Source organism: Hyalella azteca, unplaced genomic scaffold (genome assembly GCF_000764305.2).
Source record: "Hyalella azteca isolate HAZT.00-mixed unplaced genomic scaffold, Hazt_2.0.2 contig11647, whole genome shotgun sequence".
Lineage (NCBI taxonomy): Eukaryota > Metazoa > Arthropoda > Malacostraca > Amphipoda > Hyalellidae > Hyalella > Hyalella azteca.
Genome location: NW_025941636.1, coordinates 257,217 through 281,909, shown reverse-complemented (window position 1 = coordinate 281,909; position 24,693 = coordinate 257,217). Strand labels below are relative to the sequence as shown.

The 24,693-nt window shown below is 36.2% G+C and overlaps 1 protein-coding gene across 1 annotated transcript in view; it reads left to right on the top strand.

Annotated features, from left to right (window-relative positions):
• The window catches only part of LOC108668151 (neuropeptide SIFamide receptor-like), a 39,896-nt gene extending 32,813 nt beyond the window's left edge, over window positions 1-7,083 (top strand). Inside the window, exons 6-7 of the mRNA XM_018155307.1 lie at window positions 4,059-4,229; window positions 6,739-7,083. Coding sequence (XP_018010796.1) covers window positions 4,059-4,229; window positions 6,739-7,083 — 516 coding nt within the window. The remainder of the gene's footprint in view (window positions 1-4,058; window positions 4,230-6,738) is intronic.
• The last annotated feature ends 17,610 nt before the right edge of the window (window positions 7,084-24,693 follow it).

Here is a 24,693-nt window from a genome sequence, read left to right as displayed (position 1 = left end):
CATGTTTCATTATAAGGCAAGATTAATCGAGTCAGAACTTTTCCGATACCGAATAGGATTCTTCTCCCTAAAGGCAGCCGACGAACGTCCTCTGTAGAATGCAAACAATCGGCTAATGCGACCTCTCTTGCAGTATATTAAACATGATTGCAGAATGATATTTTTCGTTACTGTAGTATCCCATGTTTTTATGCAAATTTCTACTGTAAATTCAAATTTCTAAATTTTTTAGGTGTTTAAAACACAATTGAATATATAAAATTCCAGCTACATTATGACGTCGACCTCTCAAATACAAGTTTCAAGTGTTTTGTTCAAAGTAAAATTTTCGAAGTATTATCCATGAACTTCCTCTTATGAAGCAAAGCATTAAAACGCTCCGTTGTGAGTTCAGTCTACAATGGTATTTCTTGATTCAGGTAATGGATAAGTTTCTGATGACGAGTCATTCTGCAAAGAAAGCCGCTGCGCTGGAAATGTGCGCTTGGAGATTGCTGTAATATTTTAGTAGGACTAGACTTGAAATGCGTTTCCGATATCTGCGTTACTGGCCAACTTACTCATTCTCTGTATGAACGACGCAGATTTTGTGCTTGAATATTCTGCACGTAAGTGACAGGTTACATGAAAAACACTGAGCACGAATTTCAGCGAGGACGTTGACATACAAAATTCTATACAATTGAAATTGCTCTATTGGAGGAAAATTGCTTTCCTGTTATGCTACACCGGACGCGTGAAAAAATCATTGAATATATAATCATTCTTTAACTATTAGAGACGGCAACTCTCTGGAGCCTCAGCCCCATAACCCCGAACCTTAGAACAGTGGTCGATCAACACGACTTATTTTCAATTCTGAAAAGTTTCCTCGAAACACGACACTTCTCTGCGCCTGCTAATGTTAACTAATGACGGCGCTGATTTTTGTCCAATTAGTTGTTGAAGTCCAGCAGCTGGACTTAAAAAAACATCGGCTTCCACCGCTCCTGGACATTTGTGCATGAAAAAATAAAAAGTATTTTTCAAGCTTCGCCGCAAATCGAAGCAATTTGATCAGCTAATTAGTGCCGGTCTCGAACATCGTTTATCATTCAAATGAGCTTGAGGTGCGTGCTTACATGTTTCTTGCGTCTTGATGATTACGACTAGCGATGGGTAATTTTGGTTTGTAGTCAAAGCTTCTGAATCATTTGTTGAATACCAATCTTACAAATTATTTGCCAAGACCATTCAATTTCATAACCCACAAATAGAAATTGCTCTCCGAGGATTGATTTCTCTTTAACCTTAGAACCTCATGTTAACCTTAGAACCTCTTGTCGGTAGTTTGCTTCACTCAACAATTCCTCTGCGAAGGGAGGAGGAATCTTTCCCGCCGAGTTTGTTCGTTTAAATCTGAAATTTAAATTGCATCGCAAGTGCCAAGGCATTTCCGTAGAAAACGAGTTCGTGACGAATGTCCACAGGTCAGTCGCTAGGAGAGCAGTTTTTGACTGTGAATTTATCATTCACTCCTGAAGCATACGGGATAAGAAATAAGTTGTGCTTTCAATGCGGGCCACTGCGAAATTAATGCGTAAAATATTGTGAAAAAAATACTGGAATAATTTATTTTGAAAATACCCGCATAATTAATTATTCTAATATTTAAATTTTTATTATTATTAGTGTAATTTTTGACTATTCATTTTAGGTCGCTTTGTCATTGTTAGTGAATGCCTCTATCTCATTTTATGGAAAAACATAAAAGGCTTAACGATTTCCGAGGAATTACTTGTTTCGTAGATAATAATTGATGAAATTATTTGTAGCAAAAATTTGCTCAAAGGTTAAACGATTTTGGCGTTGCAAAATAATTGTTATAGTCAAGCAAGAAATATAGCTCGTATTTTCTCGTAGTTACCAAAACAAAATGTTGGTTATTTCAGCAGCTTGGGAACAATAAATTATAATACATTGACATACTAACGTACGGATGTCTAACTTTTTCTATATTGATGTGAATGATACAAAATAATGTAAACGTTAGTTGCTGTGAGGATGTTTTGCCACAGCCTTGTTTCATCAAAAGGTTGCTTAAACTAAAATTCACTCTTAACTTCCTTAAACACCGTCGAAGATATCCTAGCGACAAACCATACTGGGAGCTGGGCTGCTACTGTGTTCTGGGCTGCCACTCACAGTGGTACTGTTTGCTGGGCTGCCACTCACAGTGGCACTGTTTGCTGGGCTGCCACTCACAGTGGCACTGTTTGCTGGGCTGCCACTCACAGTGGCATGAGAGCTGGGCTGCCACTCACAGTGGCATGAGAGCTGGGCTGCCACTCACAGTGGCATTGTTTGCTGGGCTGCCACTCACAGTGGCATTGTTTGCTGGGCTGCCACTCACAGTGGCATTGGAGCTGGGCTGCCACTCACAGTGGCACTGTTTGCTGGGCTGCCACTCACAATGGCATTGGAGCTGGGCTGCCACTCACAGAGGCACTGTTTGCTGGGCTGAAACTCACAGTGGCACAGTTTGCTGGGCTGCCACTCACAGTGGCACTGTTTGCTGGGCTGCCACTCACAGTGGCACTGTTTGCTGGGCTGCCACTCACAGTGGCATTGTTTGCTGGGCTGCTACAAACATTCCAATGCCACTGTGAGTGTCGTACGCTCAGTCGCGCGCTCATTCCACAAACTACGTTGAAATATAACCTGAAAAAAAAACACAGCGAAATGAAAAAAAGTTCCTAGTTAAGAAATATAACTGCCACAGAGTTACCAGTTATTGACGAGGCCATGCTCGCTGATAAGAAAGTTTGTCGATGCCGTTATCTTTTGTTATAGGCCAGGGTTCTTTCAGGTGACATTCCTTTGTGAGCTTGGATCAATTCAGACCTGAGGGAGAGAGAGAATTTCCTGTTGGCTGAATTAAGGCAAGAAAAGGCTGTAAAGCACCATATAAGTATCAATTACTTTTCACAATTATCTCTCATATTGTTTGATAGTTATAGTCCATATAGCTCATATTGTTGATATATTTTTTTCAAAGTTAAAAACTCGAAATTGAGTAAATCATTAATAATCCACTAAAGGTTACTTAGGAAGATAAAAAATCTTTTATTAATCATAAATAAATTCTCTCTTTCTCAAATAGAGGAATAGTTAATCTGAAAATTTTTTGCTCTAGTCATCTATTCAGATTTCGGGCTTTACATCTACCCTTCATCATAACTCGCTAGCCTCGGGTGGCGGCCTGCTCTCACTATCTCATCTTCTGCTTTTGTTTGAAGAAAATGGGAGGCTTTCAGCGTGTCACGTCCTCCTGCGTTTTAGAAGCTGTCCAAATTTTAGGCAAAGATGACAGGAAAAACATTTATAAATTTGCACCCGCGTTGCGCCAGGTCTCCATTTTCGGCAGATATATCGTCTGGTGCGCGGATCGAGCATTAACGTCTGTCAATATTTACAGCTATATGATCGAGCTCAATGAATTCACGATGCACACTAAATTCAGGAACATACGAGTGGTTATAATTAAGGCTGTAATTATGCCGAAGCATTTGGGCCGGTAATTACGTTTATTTTCCAGCGTGATCTCGGTAAAAGAATTTGTTTACATGCCTGGATTCTCTTGGAATTCGGGAGCGGCGATAACAATGAGCTCTTTAATCGTAACGATTGTCGATCCTTAAATTAAACGTCTTTGGCAATAATGCTGTGAAATGTAAAAATTATTTTCGCGTTCTGTATAATTCCTGTCTGTATTTTGTATTTGTGAAATATTTTTTAGCCACATTCACTATTATGAATATTTTCATCGTGCTCATTGAATATCGTCTAATTCAAAATCGTTTACAAATTTTTTAATTAAGGCATATGTAAATGTGATTTGTACATATTATTTCACTCATATATATAATCTCGTCGATAGCGGTTCATGAGTTGTTGAATCATGTGTCTCAATAACTATTAAATTTGGAGTGTTTAGTCTACATGGACCATCAATTTTACTTCATAAATATCGACAAACTGACAAATAAAGTGAAAATTTCTTATATATCCTGCACCAGGCGATCTTCTTGTCTCGGTCATGTTGCTCCCCCATCCGCCTGGACGGACTGCACGGCACACGCAGCCTCTGCTCGTCCCGCCACCACCGCCACGCAGCCACCACCGCCACCCGCCTCTCCATATACTCCAACCTCGACTCTGACGGTCCTCACCGACCATCAAAACTCAGGGTCAGCCTTCACAATAATTAATGATGTAATTATTTGGAATAACTAATAGTAAAGTATTCACTTCAAATTGTTATGGAATTTTTCGTTTTCGAAAAGATTTTGAACTTTTCGACGCTGTCATGCCAGATGCACGCAAGCTACTATGTAACTTTCTATAATTTATGCGCTAGAATGAAGCACGCAATAATATATCAGATTAAGGTAATCCTTAAGCCGAGGAAATCAAGGAAAAAATGTGAATTTTATTAATCTTCAATTCATTTAATGGGATTGGAGCTCGTGCGCTGACAGTAAATAGATAATGAGAGGATTCTCAATATTCAGCTAACGGCTCTAACTAAATATTCACAGACTATTCACTTAGTTTATAGAGTCACATTAAAGAGAATCTTTTGTCCATGAATATTTTAACGGCCGTCGAAGCTGTTTGTAAAAGACCTTTCAACGAAAGTGCCTTTTTTGGACAAAAAGTTTCAACTAGTCACGATTGCCAGTAAATGAATTTCCAAGATGATAATTCTTTAAATTATTATAAGAATATCAATCTCGTATATAGAACAAGCAATAATTGACCAATTACTGGCATAATGGTTAAAGAATGTTTCCGTGCTATAAAATAAACATAATAATTAGCGTGCCATGCATTCTGTTCAAATTAACAAGAGCCTCAAATGGTAGGATGTATAAAAATATAAAATATGTATATAATTCTACCCCCTGGAATAAACAATGAATTATTCCAAATGGCGTTGCATTTTCCCAATAGATCAAACATGCGACAACGAAGTTTCTGAACTGCCAATAAATCAAATAAATTTCTGACTAAAACCTTATAAAAATAACGTTGTAGTATTCCAAATTATTAAATTAATATTGATGACGAGAGTATAATTTTAGTTATTCAGGATCGGGAGCAAAGTTCAGTATTGCTCATCGTGCAGAAGAAAGACTCGCCGTCGCTGACGAGCCTGAAATTTCCATCTCACGCCCGAAAGAATTAAAAGTAAAAAAAAACTTTGTGAAAAACTTTCTACGCAAGAAATGTCGTGTGGCGGACGTGGAAAATGAAAGTCACTCTGCCTTAAAAGTGGCCTGGCACATCCGCCCGCTTGGAAGTGAGCACTTTTCTTCAGTGTCAGTTTAGCGAAGACGTAGTGCAACTCGTTTACGTACGAGGTTCAAACTACTTAGCGTAGATCAGCAGACACAAGACGTATTTATTCAACGATTTATATATTAATGAGGGAAATGGGGAAAATTTTACGGTAAATTGCAGTGGAATGAAATATCAAATAATAATAATCTGGCAGCGCAGGGATTATTGCTGAGAAGTAATTAAAAATAGCTATAAAAGCCGACTATAGTCGCTCTATTCCAGACGAGCTCTCAACTTTGTTGTTTCTAATAGCAAGTAATTTGGACAAACTTGATTAAATATATACAAGAAACCATTTTATCGAAATGCTGACTTATTGAGAATAATTTTAATTGAACACATTTTCTTCTTTCTTTTGAGTACGCTCTATTTTTAGTCCAATTTCCTAAGGGAAATTTTACGTGGCTACTTTTGTATTTGTATTGTAATTGTTTCTTCTTCCCATCCAAGTAGAATTTAGAATTTTAAATCTTCATTCTGACCTTATTTATTTGTCTCATAACAACGATGCTCATGACTCCTTGAAATTTGGTCGATGCTCGGAATTTTCATTAAATTTTCTCCACCCGGTCTAATAAGTTATGATTAAATTATCCTTTTCCAATCTCTATAAAGTTTCCCTCGCGGGGAATAATGTGAAGCAATTATTTTGATTAAGGACGGTGCGCCTGTCGTTTCGTAATTACCCGCATGGCAAAGTTCCCACTTACCCTCGTTAAATCGCTTTATTTATTCCGAAAATTATTAGTCTTTTAAAGCCGTGGAGGCATGGCATATCGGGTTGCGAAAATTATCTCTAATAAATAAAGGCATCACACTGAAAGTCCTGTCAAAATTTACCTATATCAAGCCTTCATTGTACATAATTGAATAGCTTTGCTAAAATTCATGATATTGGAGCTTTTATTTATTACCTCCATTTTTACAAGCATTAAATTGACTTGGTGACCTTGAAATGACTAAGCGTCTCCGTTTGTTGAGCTCGCGTTTTGTACTAAGTTTGCGAAGTATAACGTATCGATTTTTAGCACACATAAAATATCATCGGTAATCACATTTGAAATCGACCTTGAAATAGATTGTTTTAATGTTTTTCCTAATGCTCATGCTAATTGCCTGCTAATGAGCATGATTTTATATGAGATTGTTATATAAATTGAAGTCATATAAAACAGAGATATTAATTAGCCTCTTACCCTATTTATTTTCTTTGGTGAGTTTTATGAAAATGATCTGCCGTCGAATAAATTTTTTTGTTCACTAAAATCCAAGCAATTTTTTTAGTGACATATTCATTATCAATTAGCATTTCTTGAAAACTTCTCGGTAACCTCTCCACTTTTCCCAACACAGAGCCTGGCTGAAGGTCCTCATAGACGCCGCCTGCAGTCGTTCACCCCCGACACCGAGGAGTCGGTGCAGCTCCGCGATCTAAACGAATTGACGTCAAACGCGGACAAGATTTGCAGCCTGGATTTCTACTCGGATAATCGGCCAGCTCAGAGGTGCGCTCAGAAATACAAAGCGTTTACGTCTAAACGCTGTCGAGCTAAGGAGATGGAGATGGTCTGCGACAAGCAAAACACCGTCTTGGTTTACGACAGCAAAAAAGTTGTCACTAGCATTGCCAATGGAGACTCAAGTAATTATACAGACGAAAACGACAGAGAGGTCGAAACCGTCAACATTGTATGGTAAGGCACGATATTGCGCGAAAGAGTATTGTGTTTTCCATGCTAGGTGCTACGAAAGAGTTCATTATTTCGGTTTTCATGGTTCGTTGTAGAATTATCTGTAAATATTGAATTAAAGTTTCCTTCCACCAATTATCAACTGTGTATTTATCTTTATCTTATACCTCATTTCAAAGTTAAACCAAATTCTACTCTTCAATCGATAATTTTGAAGTAAATATTTTGCTTTTATTCTCACCTTAACGAACTTTATAAAATGTAAACTAAACCTAAACCTACCTTGTGTCACAAAAGTAAAAAATTGAAATTGATTAAGTGGAATTGTCATTAGTGCTAATATTTTTATTTGTGAATTTCAAATATCGTTCTGTGTTTGTTTTAGTTATATCCACTATTTTTGAGCCACATTGATATGAGTCATATCATCTGGATCCACAGCATCTAAATTTCATAGAGTTTCACCAAAAAATGTTATGAATTGAAAATTGTTTGAAAATTCATGATAACCTTTGCTTGAAACTTTCCAAAGAATAAATCCTTTGTTTGGTGAAGAAATTCAATAATACAAGTATAACCAATTGGACGACTACATTTATTATGAAAGGATTAAATTTAAATTAACAAAGTCAATTAGATGTGCCGTACCGTATCGGTTGGTAATTTCGTTCAAATTAACGCTATACACGTTGTTCAGACCGGGATTTCGTATAAAATCTAGATATAGAAGAAACGGGACGTCGGACAAAAAAGCGTTGTTTCACACTGCGCACAACTGTACTAGTGAACCAGCGAGAACCTCAACTGGATATAAATCATATCCTTACAACTGAAAAAGAAACATTTTAACATTATTCATCAATATTACTTGTAGACCAACGTGTTAGAACATTCAATCTTCTCTACTTAACGGATACAAGTGAGCTCATTATGCCTAGAGAACGTGAATGTGATAGCTGGGGCAGGGGTTATCATAATGGAAACTCTCTTGTACTCTCATGGCAATCGCTGTGCGCCTCCCCGAAGAACAGTGCAACGTTTCATTATAAAAAATATACAAATTCTATGTGCCACACCTGATGTGCTTCAGATTTCAGGGTATGGGAATTCATACTCATTTTAAATGACAAACTGTCGGAACATTGCCTGTAGTTTTCACCTTCCTAAATTGCAAATAGATGGATTTTTACCTTACTCCGCAGTTTATTTGTCAACTTAGGTTCAAGTCCCTATACCATGTGAATTTAGTCGTTCAATAGGTTGCACTACTTTACTGATTACCCCAACTGACGATGAGGCTAGTCTCTAAAACGCTTTCATAGTTGCTTAATTTACAGAATAAGTAATAAATATATTTTTGAATGAGATTTTTGGACGCATTCTTTTGAGTGAGAACAATAATTTGTCTTTATACTCTTTCTTATCAATAAGGTTTATTTTTAAAACTTCCTGCTCAGTGAAAGTGCGAGGTTCCTTCTAAGCAAATGTTGTTCACAAAGTTGATGAGGATATTTTGAAAATTAATCTGATTCCTGAGAACACGAGGCTTCTCTGGAAAATTTTGTTGTAGTGCAATTTCAAAACAAGTGAACATGAAAATGAAGGCTTGTATGCTTCCTACATAGTTGGGATATGGCAGTTAATACTACACACGAGTAGTCGTTCATTGCCGCTTCCATTTTTATTGTCTGAAATAACTTATCTAAAGCTTGAACATGTGAAGGAATCGTAAAACCACACTCGCATATCTAATTTCCTATGAGAAAGTAAGAGATCAATTGTAAGTAGTTCACTCCTATAGCAATATTGCGTCGAGTTCAATAACTGGTACTGTTAAATTTTCTACTAGCTCTCACTAGCTTTAGGACTTTTTTCTCCGTCGATTTCGTAACCACTTTTTGTATTAAAACTTTTCACATGCCAACAACTGCGGAATTTTTGGCACAACAAGCATTGTGCCTTTGATATTGGTCTTCACAGGAATGTTAATCAGGCGTGATTACGGGCTTTGTTGCGCTGTTTACATTATTTTGAAACCTTTTTTCAAGCCAAAGCTAATACAGGGCGATTTGCAGAAGATTCCTGATTTGAGAGCTCAAAACAAAAAGAACTAGTAAAGATATCATTACAGTATAAATTTTATTGAAAAATACATTAACTACATTTTTGTATCATTTAGTTATAAAGACACATCGAACCAAGGACGGGCCCCATTGTCAATGCATTCAGTTAGTCGATTTTTGAAGTTCTGTTCAACTCGCTGAAGCATATTGACGTGTATTTTGGTGATGACTTGGCGTATGTTGTTCTTCACATGAGGTGGGGTCCTTGGACAGTCATTATAAATGATTGATTCAAGATAACACTATAAAAATTTCACACGCAGCCAAATCGGGGAATTTTGCCAGCCAAAGAATGTCATCTCTCACGGAAATGTGCTCTGCAAAATGTTGTCTCAGACGGAGAAAACTCTACAAAACGGCTATTAGAAAAGTACGTCTCGACAGTAAACGCACGCTGCTCACTTGTCCAATGCATAGTGGCAACTGATTAGGAGAATTTCAAAACTTTATGATCTTCTTGCCGTTTTTTTGAAATGCTCGTGCTTCGTATTTTTAATTGCTTCGTTCGTGCTTCGTACTGTGAATTTATTCACGAAAAGCCGGTCTCTCAGTACGACAAGGTTCCTTCAAAAACATTCCATGCACCAAAAAATTTTTCATGATTTTCCGTACGAAGAAGTTACCTATTTCTGTTTAAATAAGAAAATGCAGAGAGTTGCACCAGTTGCATCATAGCAACATCATAGTTATCATCAAGTAAAAATTCGTTAAAAAATGAACTTGAATTGGCCAATTTCACAACACGGCCCAATATAAATGAAAAATACTTATACAGACCACGTTACACTCAAAATTACCCTTAGTGAGTCGATCAACAGGCGATGGGTGAAAAATGCAGAACACGAGTAAAATTTATTTATGGTTATTTATTTATATTTAACAATTTATTCATGGTTATTTATTTATATTTAACAATTTATTTATGGTGCCATGGTTAGCCTGGCCATGCCCCACTCAATAGTAAGTTTTACCGCAATGAGAATAACTTTGTTGGATTGAATGCTAGTACGATTTGGTTATCTCCAGGGCATGAAGAAAATTTGATTAAATTCCCAAGTTCTGATGATGATCTTGTTTTCTAGACAAATCCCGAAATGCAACATAATAAATTGTGTGAAATTGCATCGAAAAATATACCTCAAAGCTCGAGGAATAATATGCAAATGTGATAAATTCCAGATGCGATCAAAGAGAGATGTGTGTGTTTAATTGTTTCTCATTTCGATACTCAGCTAATGTAAACGTTACAATTGAACTCGAATTTAAACCAAAATAGAAGAATATATTCATTTTACTGAACGGTGACTATAAATTCCAGGAGTGTGGGTTTAGTCGTTCTAAATTAGGTGAGTAACTGTCGCGTGTGAACTGTAAATCAATTCATTATCAATTCTACGTTTTAATAATGCAATGGATTTACATTATTCGCAATCCTCATGTCAAATTTTGTGAATAATCCTTTGCTATCATGAAATTTTTAGCATGATTTTTGTGATGTGTAACAAACGGGCTCTACATTTGGCTATAATGACTTACTTCGTTTACTTCGCAATTTATTATCTTTTTTGGGTTGCAAGAAGTGTAAGCGAGATAAGATTATTAGAAAAAGTTTGTGAAGTTTTTTCATTTGTGTTCGACCAACAAATACAGTCCGATTTTAGTTATATGGTATCACCAAATTTTTACCTCCGGCATGACTTGTTTTGATTTGAAATTAAGAAGTCCGAGTATGATCTTTGATTTGATGTTGGATCGCGTTTATCATATGATGTCGCATTAACAGATTATATCGACATTATTGCTAATTGCTAATTATATCTGGTATTATAAATGACTATTTCTAATCATTTTTGGACGATGTATGTTACTTCAGGTAGACTAGAACACTTCAAATTTACTGCTAGTACTTCAGCAGGATAAGGCTCAAAATACATAGACCTACCGTTTGCCAACTTGAAAATTATTCATTACCCTAATATATAAATATACAAGCATTTATTTATTGCTAAACTTATTAAACCCAAAAAACAGTAGGAGATTGTAGTTGTGCAGAAAAAGTTCTACGAAAAATTGCAACGCAACCTGACGTAGACTTTCAATGAAAATTATTTTCAAATTTTGGCTTCGGATCAAAGTTCTCATTGGAGTCTTCTCACTGCACTAAATTTCTAACACGACGTTATGCACATTTAATTTTCTGTTATATCGCTAATACAGGGAAATTATACATGGAAAGCGAAACGACCTAATTTGTTTAAAGTAAAATAGTGATTAATTTTCCGAAAATTTATTTTATATAAAATACTTGATCCTAAATTGAACATTATTTAAAAATTTCATTGGCCAGGGGCTTTAAAATGTGAATAATTATCAGCTCTGCGTTTTGAAGTGTGAAATTGTTTTTATATTTCGTACAGTTATGGCTGCATGACCATCTTGAAGGTAGGTAACAAAATTTATTTTACTGCATTGAATTTCGTGTTCCATGTGAAGAGAAATTGAGTCTTCCATGGATTTATGTAATATTCTGAAGAACCCCATTCACTTATATGGAAATTAATTTATAGTTTCTGGTACCGCGATTAGCCGCGAAAATTAAATCGAAGAATAATTCTCTGTTAAGAAAAATAACCACATCAGCAAATTGACTAAATATGAAAAAGACCATTTTAAAATAAACATTCCCCGAATTTATTGAAAATAGATGTCTTTGTTGTGTAGAAGATATCGTATTTCAATGCAAAATTGACTACTGAAACGAAAACTGCCATGTACGAGAAGAGATTCAGCTACAATATTGCAGACTGCGAGGAAATAAATTCGATTAAAAAATATTTATTGAACTAAATCATTTCATAGCTCAATTCCAAATCTTTTTCAAGTTGATGAAGTCTTTGAAGCGGTCAGCTCAGAGGGAACCTTTGATCAAAAAGCTTCGTTTTGGACAAATTACGTTGACGAGGGTATAAGGATATTGAAGAAGACTGCTCCAATGGCCATATCTCCGTGAACCATTACAAATTAAATCCGATGTAAATTACAAATGACGATAAATTAAACATGCTTATAATAGCGAGATCATTTGATATGTATAATTGTGATTGCATATAAAATGTAACAATTAAAAACGCAGCAGTAGAAGGTAAACGCGCTTGAATGGAAGCAATACGCATCATCGTTCAGGGCGACAAACCCGTCATCAGCAATATTGTATATCCAGCAAATTCTCTCAGTCATTGCAAAAGGCAAAGTTTAGTATCTGCAAATGAATTAAGCCAATAGGATCTATCAAAGTTATTTACAGCCAAAAAGAGCTGCAAATGAACAGCTTTTCATCCAAACGAACGGCTCTCTGAACAAAGAAACTTCATCATCCCCTTTGCGAATGCTAAAATCAGTAAATATCAAACGGTGAAATACAAAATTATGTCCCATTCATGGCGCTGCAATTATTTTCTAATTAATATGAAGACTTTTTAATTTAATTTCCAGGTTTCTTGCATTTTAAATTGATGAACATCCTTCGCGGTCAAATGATTTTTATTCATTATATTTTTAATTACCTTGGAATACTTAATTGGACTTATAAATAATATCATCAATGAAGTATGAAGTATCTGATGTTGATTATTGTTTAAACAGCGATAATTTGTGTAGCTACCAACACAGACTTGTTGTCTAGGGATGGATAGCATCATTGTATTTTGAAATTCCCCTTTATTTATGATCAGGACTTTTGAAATTAGCTTTAAGACATTTTTTTGGGGGTAAATTGACAATCTTTTCACATGTTCCTGAAACTAAATCGTAATGGGGTGCTTTTATTTTGTGAGCCCAAACCCATAAAAATTTCGGGTCATTCTTCCCAACTCCAAATAAATTCCCTAATGAGAAAAGTTTTTCAATTGGGAGAAAATTGTGCTTCAATATCTAAAAATGACGTAGTTATCAAGAAATATAGGAGATGAATATTTCTATGCTGGGGCATGGATAATTATTACTCAAAACTGTTTGATATGAGATATGCTATCGGGTCGTTGCCGGGCACAAAATTCTAAAAAGGAAATAATCATAAGTCATTATTAAATTCAAGTTTTCTTAAGTTTGATTTTAATAAATCGGACATAACTAAGAATTTATGTAGGTAAATAATGCTTGTAATTTTCTTAAAATGTATAATAATAATAATAATAATAATAACCATGGTTATTTGTTAAAACAAGGAAAACTCAATCTGACAATCACTCACTTCTGAAATATGGCTGAAAGCAATACAGCGCAGCCTCAACAATTGATGACCGATCGTCACCTCGCTAGTTTAGAATTTCGTGCTAAACGTGCAACATAAAAGGACGGCAGTCTTTCCTAATGACTTTATTCGCCAAATGATAGAAATATCCCTGACGAAGATCTCATCATCTCAGCCAGCTTGCCCGCCTCCGACTTGAAGTCTACTGGTGCCAGGTAGTTGTTAGTTTTGGCCTATTGGAGAACCAATGTTTTATTCGGTCTGTTCTAGAGCTATATAGTTATATTTGGTCTGTTGGAGAGCCAATGTTTTATTCGGTCTGTTGTAGAGCCATTTTTTATTCGGTCTGTTGGAGAGCCATTTTTTATTCGGTCTGTTGGAGAGCCATTTTTTATTCGGTCTGTTGGAGAGCCAATGTTTTATTCGGTCAGTTGTTGAGCCAATGTTTTAGTCGGTCTGTTGGAGAGCCAATGTTTTATTCGGTCAGTTGTTGAACCAATGTTTTAGTCGGTCTGTTGGAGAGCTCATGTTATATTCGGTCTGTTGGAGAACCAATGTTTATTTTCGGTCTGTTGGAGAGCTCATGTTATACTCGGTCTGCAGGAGGGTCATTGTTATACTCGGTCTGTTGGAGGGCCATTGTTATACTCGGTCTGCAGGAGGGTCATTGTTATACTCGGTCTGTTGGAGGGCCATTAATTGTTATACTCGGTCCGCTGGAGGGCCATTGTTATACTCGGTCTGTTGGAGAGCCAAACATCCTGTTTGCCGGATCGTTCGAGTGCCTTCGAGAGCCCCCATCCGCTGCCATTAAATGCCAATACGAGTTTCTGAGAAAAATCGGATCTGTGCGTTGACGGAATATGTTATAGTGAAAAGCTGAGCTTCGTGGAAGAAGAAAACTAATTTCGATTTAATCTTGTTTATGGGGTAAGCTAAAAGCAATCAAGAGCTTGAGAAATTTCCATCTACGTAGAAAAGATTTTTAATAAGTGCAGGAGAACAAATTAGACTGGTTATTCTAGCTGTACCGATTAAGAAAAGTTGATTGAATAATATAGAATGTATATTTATCACCCAGCAAGACATTCCATGCATTTAAACTGATTGATCATTCATAAGCCAATCAGGCCAATTGAATGGAATGTAAGCTGAAGCCAGTAACATCATTGAGGCTTATGCTTACTACTGGTTCTCATTCATCGATCTCGTGGGGCTGCTATCGTCCGGTGCCGGCAATTTGTGCTGACAATTGTGGCCCATAACACGCAGCTTATGAACCGCGCCGCCCTGGTTCTGCACTTGGTCACAAGACGTGATCTTATGGACAACTCTATTAGTTCTCCCAATATCAAGAACTTTGCCTGCCTAGAAGTAAGCTGACGTTTTATATCATAATCATGGTAAAAAAAACTCTTCTAATATAGTTTTTGCGATACTCCGAACATTTAATTGTTCACCGAGATGACAGAAATATTCCAGGAAGATTCTTCAAATATATTCCAAAATATTATCTCTATTCAGAACGTTTATAGTCTCTAAAAATATCCAGCTTCTCGTGATTTCCGTAATTGGTTACTATAATATCATTCTTTCAAACTAACTAAACTGAGCATCCTCGTTCATTATCTTTTCAGGTCAAAATGTAATTAAACGACACAAATTACTCTTAAATTTGAACTTATCTGAACGCGGATTTAATGTACCATGCATCTTAAATTAGAATATGAATATGTTATTATGAATTAAATGCTCTAATGCTCCTACAACTACATAATCAACTGTCATCCTGACAAAGTACTATTAAATTTTTACAATAGCAGTTCATTATATGAATTCGGTATGCACGATGTAGAACGATACTTGGCACTATTGCCGATTGGCCCGCAGCCTTGCATGGGAGTTCCTCAATGCGCTGTGACAGAGATGGTATTTAGCCTAGCAACCTCCAGCCTGGGATCAGACTTTGATGTTCAATACCTTCTGTCTACGTAGTGACGTAGTGTGTGTAGATATAGTCTTAGCAGCGTCCATACCTTCCATCTACGTGGTGTATGTAGATAAATTCTTAGCAGCGTCTCAAACACCGTCTGTTAAAACGGAGGAATTAAATAATAATACATTCGGTCCTATAGAAAATCACAAATTTAGTAATTTGTGGTGGATTCCATACTATATTGCAAGTAATAAGAACTTGCAGAAATTGTTGATGGAGTAATTTTCAAGCATCTACATAGATGTTGAGCGCAGGCTCAAACATGAGCAAGGATCTCAGGCTGTCTGATCCTCTGTTCTAAAGTAGCCTCATAACATGAGCAGATTTAAAAGTCTCACATTTGCCAAAGTTCAATTCTTTCCATTCTGGCGGAAAGTTGTCGGGTCTGACGGACTTAGAAACTTCCAGCGAGATCAGGTGATCAAGTTTGGTTCCTTCAACAAACGAGCTCAAATTTGCCTAGAACTGACAAAATTTTCTTCTAAAAACTGGAATAAAGTAACAATGAGGGCGATTTAAACAAATAATTTCCACATCACTGCGGTAAGACTTCAGGCAAGCATGTAGCTGTTAGTGCCGGCGTTAAATCAAGCGTTGCAAATGTGCTAATAACTCATAAAAACTTGTTGCGTAACAAACTTGAGAAATATTTCCAAACAATGCGGCTCAATAGTTAAGGTCCCATTCTGCACCAATAAGCAAAGAAAACAATTTTTATACTAAGGATACCCGAGGTTGCAAGAGTAACAGCATTTGTCATAGTGATCCCTTGCATGACGTGTCCAGTCGATGCTTCCGTATGATAAGCGGAAGGAATCCAGGCTTCATTGTAGAAATGGTCCCTAGTAATCCTGACGGTGGCATTGAAAGCAATTAATTATTCATTGAAGGCCGTTAGCATGCATGCCGAGTGGCTCGATCTTGGAGTTCCATCGGGCCTGAGGAAGCGGTCTATTCTCAACTGAGCCGGAATAATCCCTGAGGCCTATTTCTTCTCGAATTCTGAAAATAGAGTTAAACAATTTACAGATATCATATAATTAAATTCTACTGAATTCTATGGGGGTTCTTGAAGATTTTTTATGTATTCAGCGCTTTAATGAAGGGAAGAGTTTAGAACACGTTTGTCATTTAGATGTAAACTTTTTCGATTAACATTTCTTCTGTTTCATTCATGGTGCAATGTTTCAACGTCACTAAATCTTCATTACCAAGTCTCGCTCATTTCACTACTTCCCACTAAAATACTTCATGTCAGGTTCTGAAAATTTTGAATAAATTACGAGTGGACACTTAAATACATCCCTACATTTTTTAAATACATGCTTACATTCCCGATTTTGCGCATACTGTCAGAAAATGCGCACTCTCTGTCTCTCGAAGCAGAATTTTAATGGTGCTTGGCAGATATTAGAAAAATGTTTGCTCTGGTACTTCTTGCTATTTCAGTAATGGCGAACTATCGATTCTTTGACAAAACGCCTACCCTCTTGAGAAATTCCTTCTGCAGCGGTTGCCATGACGCCCGTAGGAAGTTTCAAACAATTAAGTTGGTATATGGTGGCTAGTATAATTCCTATTAAAGATATAAACTTGGCTTGGGCATTGTTAGGATACTCCAAATGAACTCCATACTCCAAATGAACTCCATGTGCATTTGTATTGAAAAACGAAATGCAAAATTATCAACAGGCTCAAGAACCCATGTGTATTATAAATTAATTGAAGTCATCCAGTCGATCCACTCCAATATCATCTTGGGTTTTATTTTTCTTTGTCTTAGAGAATCTCTGGATTTTTAACCCTCTTCGTGATTATTTATTCTTTTTTATGAATGTCTGGTTTTGATTTTAGTGCATTTAATACATTAAATTAACGCTTTTAAATACTCAGGATAGTACAGCTTGATGTAACATCAAGACAAAAAATATTTCAAACAAACAATTTTTTAATGGTAGAATTGTCTTTTTGCGGACAATTTGTGTTTGATTATAGATGAGAGATATTGACATTAACCACATCTGATATGATTCTAAATTTTGTGGAGGCTTTGTGATTTTTCGAACAATGAATTTCAATCTAACGATTTCTTAAAGATTTGAGTCGAACTGTATCATTTAAGTATTTTTACTTCCATCCGTTATTTTATTCTTTCTTTGTTAACTAGCTTATAACTTGGAATTCAAATCATGAAAGCGAGACGTGTGGCTGACACAATCAAAACACATTGCTTAGAAACGACGTAAATTATTAAAATGAGGTTGAAGCTTCAAGCGGAGCTGTTATGGCCGTAAGTCCCAGAGGCGACCCTGTTCTTAACAGCATCATGACTACTGGATTGTTGTGACCGTCCTTTGAGGTACACAAGAAGTGAATGCCTCCAACGAAGATGCGCAGAAATTCGAGAGTGATAAAGCCAGCTTACTTACTATAAATTGTAGGATAATCACGACTGAACGGGCTTCTAACAAATAGATTTGATACTATTACCAAATGCTGCAAATTCGTTTATATCATCTAAATTATTGAGAATCAGCATTAAATTTTGTTGTTGCAAAATATTAATTTATTTTAAATTTTTGGGTTCAAATTTCAGAAATCCGCAAGAATAGAGGATCATAATTGTTGTATGCTCACGATGCAATTCTCAGACCAAAAAAGAATTAGACATGTGGGGAAGGAAGGCTTTTTGCCTGCTTTTCAGTTCGAATTTATGAATTCGAGATATTCGATTTTTTTCGATTTGTCGGAGAAAAATTCGTGTCAACTCTGTAGCTGACAAGAAGAGGAGATTTCCATGCGTCTCTTGATGAGGATGGACCTGTTTCTTCCAAGGTGATTTTAACATCGCAGAATTTGCAGAAGGTTTCCATGCAGAAGGTTTCCATGCAGAAGGTTTCCATGCAGAAGGTTTCCATTTGCAGAAGGTTTTTATGCAGAAAGTTTCCATTTGCAGAAGGTTTTTATGCAGAAGGTTTCCATTTGCAGAAGGTTTCCATGCAGAAGGTTTCCATTTGCAGGTTTCCATGCAGAAAGTTTCCATTTGCAGAAGGTTTCCATGCAAAAGGTTTCCATTTGCAGAAGGTTTCCATGCAAAAGGTTTCCATTTGCAGAAGGTTTCCATGCAGAAGGTTTTCATTTGCAGAAGGTTTCCATGCATAAGGTTTCCATTTGCAGAAGGTTTTCATGCAGAAGGTTTCCATTTGTAGAAGGTTTCCATGCAGAAGGTTTCCATTTGCAGAAGGTTTTCATGCAAAAGGTTTTCATTTGCAGAAGGTTTCCATTTGCAGAAGGTTTTCTTGCAGAAAGTTTTCATTTGCAGAAGGTTTACTTTCAAGATGATTTCTACAAAAATTTCGAAATCCATGCTGCTCACTTGAGCCAATTAACTCTATCATCAGTGAATCTGATGCATCCATTCCTGAGTGAAGTTAAAAAAATGTAACTCAGTACTCACTGCAGTGAGTGACAGAGAACGCATTTTCTCGTCGACGAAAACTTGAGGTCACGAACGGACGGACAGACGGACGGACGGACAGACAGACAGACGGATATGGCGAGCACAATAGTGCACTTTTTCCATAAATGAGAAAATGCGCTAAAAATGTGCATGCAAGAGATGTATTTCTAAAAATTACCGCATTTTTAGTCATAAGGTTCTGAGCGATGCATGTCGAACCTGACCTTCGATGTAATTTTATTTCTTACATAAAATTGTCCAATGTGAAAGATAAACTCCTACGCTACAGCAGCAAAGGAGAACCTAAAATTTCATAATAGTTTCGGACTTTCGAATTATTGATTGTACAAGCTATATAAGCATTAAGGTATGTGCTGCTGGTTCCTTTATAATTTACGCCTGTATTCCTTCTGCTCCGGGTTTTCTGATCGAGGTATTTTATTTTTAATTTTTATTTTCAGTTTATCTGTATATATTTTTATTTTTTTATGTATTTTCATTTACTTTTCGCTTTCTATTAAACTTTGTTACAACTTGCTTGCAAAGTTCGTTTGAACCGGACCCCACGATAATTGCTTTGTTGAAAAGTAATAATAAAATTTCAATCATACGACATTAATTAACTATTCAATTGTCTGTTCTAATTATCTGAAGATTAATGCTTATGTGATTCTAGATGCAATTTCTGGTGCTGGCGATAAAAAATATCCGGATATTCCACATCAGTGTTCTTATCGTCTCTAGTAAAATTGTAGACAGATCTGAGAAAAACAATGTGCAATAAACGTCAGTTTTTGCGTTTTTCGTTGAAAGCTCCTTATTGCTGGGAATGTCAATCGAAAATAATAATAAATTCTTCGAAAAACACTGTTTCTATTCAAAAAATTAAATTTCTCCATATAGTATCGTTTTTTGTTTGGATTTACTAATTTCGCCTATTTACATTTCGCTTTCTTTTAAGTGATATTTAACTTATGGGGACGTAATGTTCTGGCTCTGAGTGAACGCATCTCGAGACTGAGCGGCTGATTGATGACACTTTATGTTCTTTTGTCGAAGTCTGCCCTTGAAATTCCGTCACTCGGTCCTGACAAATGACGCTGCCATTCAGCTCGAGAAGTTTGCTGCAGTTCCAAGTTCCTGGCTCAGAACTATGACTTCTAAATGGGTAATTTTTTGGTTGGATATCAGAAGGAAATTTAGGTTATTCATTGCGCAAGGAATGCACGGGGGCAAGCTACAGGTAAATGTTCCTTCCGATATCGGTGACTTAACGTGAATTCCAAAGTAATTTGTGCGGCGACAAATCTTCATATCAGTCAGGTTCATATAACAGCTTGAAAAATCATTGTTTAGACATCCGAAATTTGTCACGACGGGCAGTTCCAGCTTGAGATGGCAATTTCTAGAACTCATATTATTTCGCAAATTCTTACAAAAAATTTTTTGTGGTCATTAAATATTTGACAGAAATAAAGCCACCATTTTAGTCATGACTTTCTCCTTCTTCAACGCCGCTACCTACCCTGCCCAACTTAACAAAGCGTGTGAAATCCTTTGATTGAAATCTTAACAAGCAAGAAGCTTTAATCTGATGGCGCAACGCTAATGACCACCGAGCGCAGAACATTTGTCCCGAGAAACGGCCACCGACTTGCACCTGCTTTATCTTTCCAAGTTACCATCAATCCCAGCTAGTAGTATACTGCCAAATAAATTCTGAGCCTTTTTCAAGAGCTCGCATATCGGCAGTTTTTTGCCAAAAAAATGCGTAGCGAAGTTCTGACAAACTCCATCAATACTCCAAGGAGTTTTTCATGTTAAGTTTCAGTGAACGAGCTCGGTGGCAGTTAATTCCTCTGGAGCCTAGAGAGCTCAATTTCCTGCGACATCGACTGTAAAAACACAACTTCAGCCAAAACTTTCGTATTCTCTGTAAATAAGTTGTTAATTGTGAAGGCCAATTCCTTTGTCTCGAGCTGTTTATCCTGCCTAAATCAATCAACTGCATTCAATATACAGGCACTTGGTTTATGATGGTAATTCTGGCTTCATGTACATGAATTTAGTAAAGCATAGAATACATAAGAAGCATCGTCAAATTTTTGTCATCCAATGTAACTCGATAATTAATAATTGATTAATAAACTATAATTTCAATTTAGACCGATGCGGCTTGGCAATTAAAACAGTCATCTTGTATATTTTCTGGGCCCTAATCCGTGACGGGGCAATTGCTTATCAAGAATATATTAAATGTTTTGGCAATGAATAATAACAACTCTAATTCTAAAGATATAATTTGAATGAGATTGTATCAAAGTTATTTTATAATTCAATGATGAATATGAATATATTAATTATTAAATGATGTTTTATATTGTTTAAGTACATCAGCAATTGGAAAAAACTGCTATCTAAATACCTCTATCACTCTTTGAGTAGCCAAAAATAACAACCGTCAACAATGCGAGGAATCTGGTAATATCACTTATACGTCATTTAAATGTTTGTCTCATATTAAAAGTAGCCGCTTGCCTACTAACCAAATATTAATATCCATCAAAATACTGAGATAACGTTATAATGTTCTAATTTCCCTTCCTAAACGCTACAGCGGTAGATGAGTACCTTATTAAATTTTGTGTTCTTGTTGGGAACACACTTCCGCTGCAAAACTTAAATCATAAAATAAGTTAGAAATTATGTTACTTTATTTCATCTAATCATTAATTTTCTTGAATGTTTAAATTAAATTAGAAATCGGTTTATTTTTTGACCTCAAATTCACTTGATGCTTGCACATCTAGAAATTGTTGAGGATTTCCCCACATACCTGGGCTCCCGAGACGGGATCGTGAAAAACAAATGCAAACTCGGTAAAATCAGTAAATCCGTTTGATAAAATTTTATTAGAAATTATAGAAACCAAACCAGGACAGAAAACGCTTAGAAGCTACCCTAAAATCGCGAGAGCTTCGGATTTTCCGTTCACAATCTTGGCTGATGAAGAAACTTATTTCCCAAAAATCGGATAACTTGAAGACTCAGACAGGTCCTCAATCGACATCTATTTAGTTTGGCAGTCGAGTCTTGCTGGTCCTTAGGCAGTGAGTACCTCATTCAAAAGTGCAAATATATTTTGCTGGTTCCGGCTTTTAGTAAGATGCGGCTGGGTTATTGTTAACAACGGGAACGTTGTTCTAATTTCTGGATTTTATCGGCTGCCTTAAATAATGAGGGTTCCAAGTTCCTGATTTGAGGGGAAACTTCCGAAAACATTCCATGTGTGGCTAGGGTACAATATGGTGCCCGCACAACTTGGAATAACCTGACAACGAGGCTTTCTCTAGAGATCAATTTGTAGTTCACTAGGAATGTATTTTTATGATGCATGTAAATCCAGTTTCGGTTACTCCTATCCAATATATTCGAAAAAAAATACTAAGGCTGTACTGCAAGTTTCGGGATGGACCAGGAGCTCGACCAGTGCGTCCAATTAACGTAAAGGAAGCCAATAGATAGAATTCCAATGCCTGCAAAATATATTTAAAGTAAAACCTGACTCTGGCAACCTCTAGACTGCCAAGCCAACAAATCGACTGCGTTCGAGAATGACGGCAAATTTAAATTACATATGCGATGGCTTTACAAACTACCACGAATTTCTTTTCCAAAATAGTGTTTTTATATTTATATCGATGTACAAAAATTGGCCATTGTGAGTGTTCCTTTCGTCGTTCCTTTACGTAAAAATGTCAGTGTTGTAAAATTCAAAATACCATACCATCACATGCCATGAATTTCTTTAAACACGCCTTGATGCTCGTAAAGTGTGTTTTAAAGGAGGGAATTTCAGCTTTCGTCCAGGAAATAGAATATCCTGTACGGAATTTTGGCCTCGCTTTCTGAGAATGTTCGGCATTCCGTTATTTATTGAGACGGCAAATAAGACGTGATAAATTTATTGTATATTTTTGCCGAATTATTCCCTTAGACATCCCGAGCAGCTGGAGTGGGATGAGGACCAAAGAATGACGTGCCTACATTTTTATTTATAATAAAATATGATTCGAAGAAATATGAGTAACGTAAATTAGTTCTATTGTATGCCGATTTTTAGTAGGTAAGGTTTACAGCTTAATTTTTATATAATTTAAACCTTACCATAAAATACATAAATTTCAATGAATTATTTCCAGCGAAATTTTTCAAGGACGATAAAGAAACGAAAAAAATTCACTGAAAACAATTCCATTTTCTTCTCAAAGCCATGAAAAGCTTACGAGAAGTTAGAGACCAATTTATTTATTAATTTATTTATTTTTGTTGAATAACAAATTTTATTTAATTAAACTGTTAGCTCTTCAAACCTTCTAATCTTGATTATTCAAATTATAATATAAATTTAATTTAATTTATAATCTAAATTTAATTCAAATATTCATATATAAAATACTTTTCTTCATATCGCGAGGAATCCCTTAAAGATTGAAACTAAGCACCATTGTAGTTCGAGATCCCACGTATTTTCCCCCATAGTTTTATAAGCCATTGATGCTCAGCTTGCAAACGAAATTACGAGCGGAAATTCGTGTGGCATTCGATATTTCCTCATGAATCATAGATCCAGAAGTCGACAACTTTGGCAGATGAAATTCAAAATAAAAGTTATGATTTATTTATTGAAAATGTAAAAAATTACATTGAAGTAACGCTAACAAATCAGGAGCTAGTATTCTCTAATGAATTTTAAGTTCATTGTAGCAATGCAACACAATAATTCATCAACGATTTGCAACTCGTCGGCGCACTACGTATGCAAAGGTGGAATGAATTTTACTGCCAATAATCCTGCGCAAAAATAGAAGCTTTAAAGAGAGCTGGAATACACTGCACAGCGACCAGCACACAACAGATCATACGTCTTCCCAGTGTGATTATTAACGCGCGGCCAATTGCCATAACTGTCATTTCCTGTATATACCTGCTTTTGGATGAGGCAGTATCAACCTAAAAATTGTCAATTAATGCCAAAATAAATAATAGAAATAGATGCCAAACAATTGTTTTGAATTTTAAGATACATTAAAGATAATTTCGATTCCAATTTACGTAAGTGGCAAGAATATACGGTAACAAAATCAACGTAAATAAAGCATCAAATACTTCTTTATACTTTTTACAGAGTCTCACATGTTGTATTTAGGCTACACTTTGCTACTAAGCATCAGCAACATTTTGTCAGCTTTCTCTGATGAAGAAAAACAGTAGCCGCTCATTTTTTGGACATTCGGAAGTCCTCATAAAAAGTGGTGCCTTTGGCCGGCTTCATCCGCACAAAGCGGTTAGCTAATAATGCCGGCAGCATGTGCCGGATTGCCGGCTTACTGGAATTGGCACAGCAGGTTTCTGGAGACATCTTTTGTTAGAGAAAGAAAGAAGATTCAAGCACACGGACGTCTGCACCATTGCGATAGAAACGAGCAAACGAAGTCGTGTTGGATGAGACTTGTGGCTCACGTGCGATGCCATGAATTATTCAACTTGTCGAAAATAAAGCTAATTTTCGTGCGAATTTCTGGAGAATAATATTCCAAGTAATATATTCGTGTTTTTATATTCAAATTTTTTTGCTAAAGCAATGTTTTTGCCTAAATTTAAAACTCATACAATGAGCGAAAAAGAGAGATATTTATGATAAGTTATCTATATCAGCACTGCAGCAGAAATATGTGCAATCGAGGGCTGCATGATAACATGCAAATACACGCGTAATTACCACCACG